This window comes from Buceros rhinoceros, unplaced genomic scaffold, assembly GCF_000710305.1.
Source record: "Buceros rhinoceros silvestris isolate BGI_N320 unplaced genomic scaffold, ASM71030v1 scaffold27067, whole genome shotgun sequence".
Classification (NCBI taxonomy): Eukaryota; Metazoa; Chordata; class Aves; order Bucerotiformes; family Bucerotidae; genus Buceros; species Buceros rhinoceros.
In genome coordinates this window covers 5863-6074 of record NW_010422307.1, presented here as the reverse complement: position 1 = coordinate 6074, position 212 = coordinate 5863, and the positions used below count along the sequence as shown (strand labels likewise).

At 59.4% G+C, this 212-nt stretch overlaps 1 protein-coding gene across 1 annotated transcript in view; it reads left to right on the top strand.

Moving 5' to 3' along the window:
* The window catches only part of FAM57A (family with sequence similarity 57, member A), a gene marked incomplete at its 5' end in the record, with an annotated part of 5118 nt that overhangs the window by 3734 nt on the left and 1172 nt on the right, over positions 1 to 212 (top strand). Inside the window, one exon of the mRNA XM_010139985.1 lies at positions 2 to 210. Within this exon, the coding sequence (XP_010138287.1) occupies positions 2 to 210 (209 nt within the window). The remainder of the gene's footprint in view (position 1; positions 211 to 212) is intronic.

Below are 212 nucleotides of genomic sequence, written 5' to 3'. Positions count from 1 at the left end.
GGCATGACACCCTCCTGCACAAGGTGAACGGGATCTTCATCCTCGTGACCTTCTTCCTCTGCCGCATTCTCCTCTTCCCCTTCATGTACGCGGCCTACGCCAGGCAGGTGGGAATCCCCATTTACATGGTGCCTTTCCGCATCCCCCTGCACTGCAACATCGCCAACGCCTCCCTCATCGCCCCCCAGCTCTACTGGTTCAGGCTCATCTGC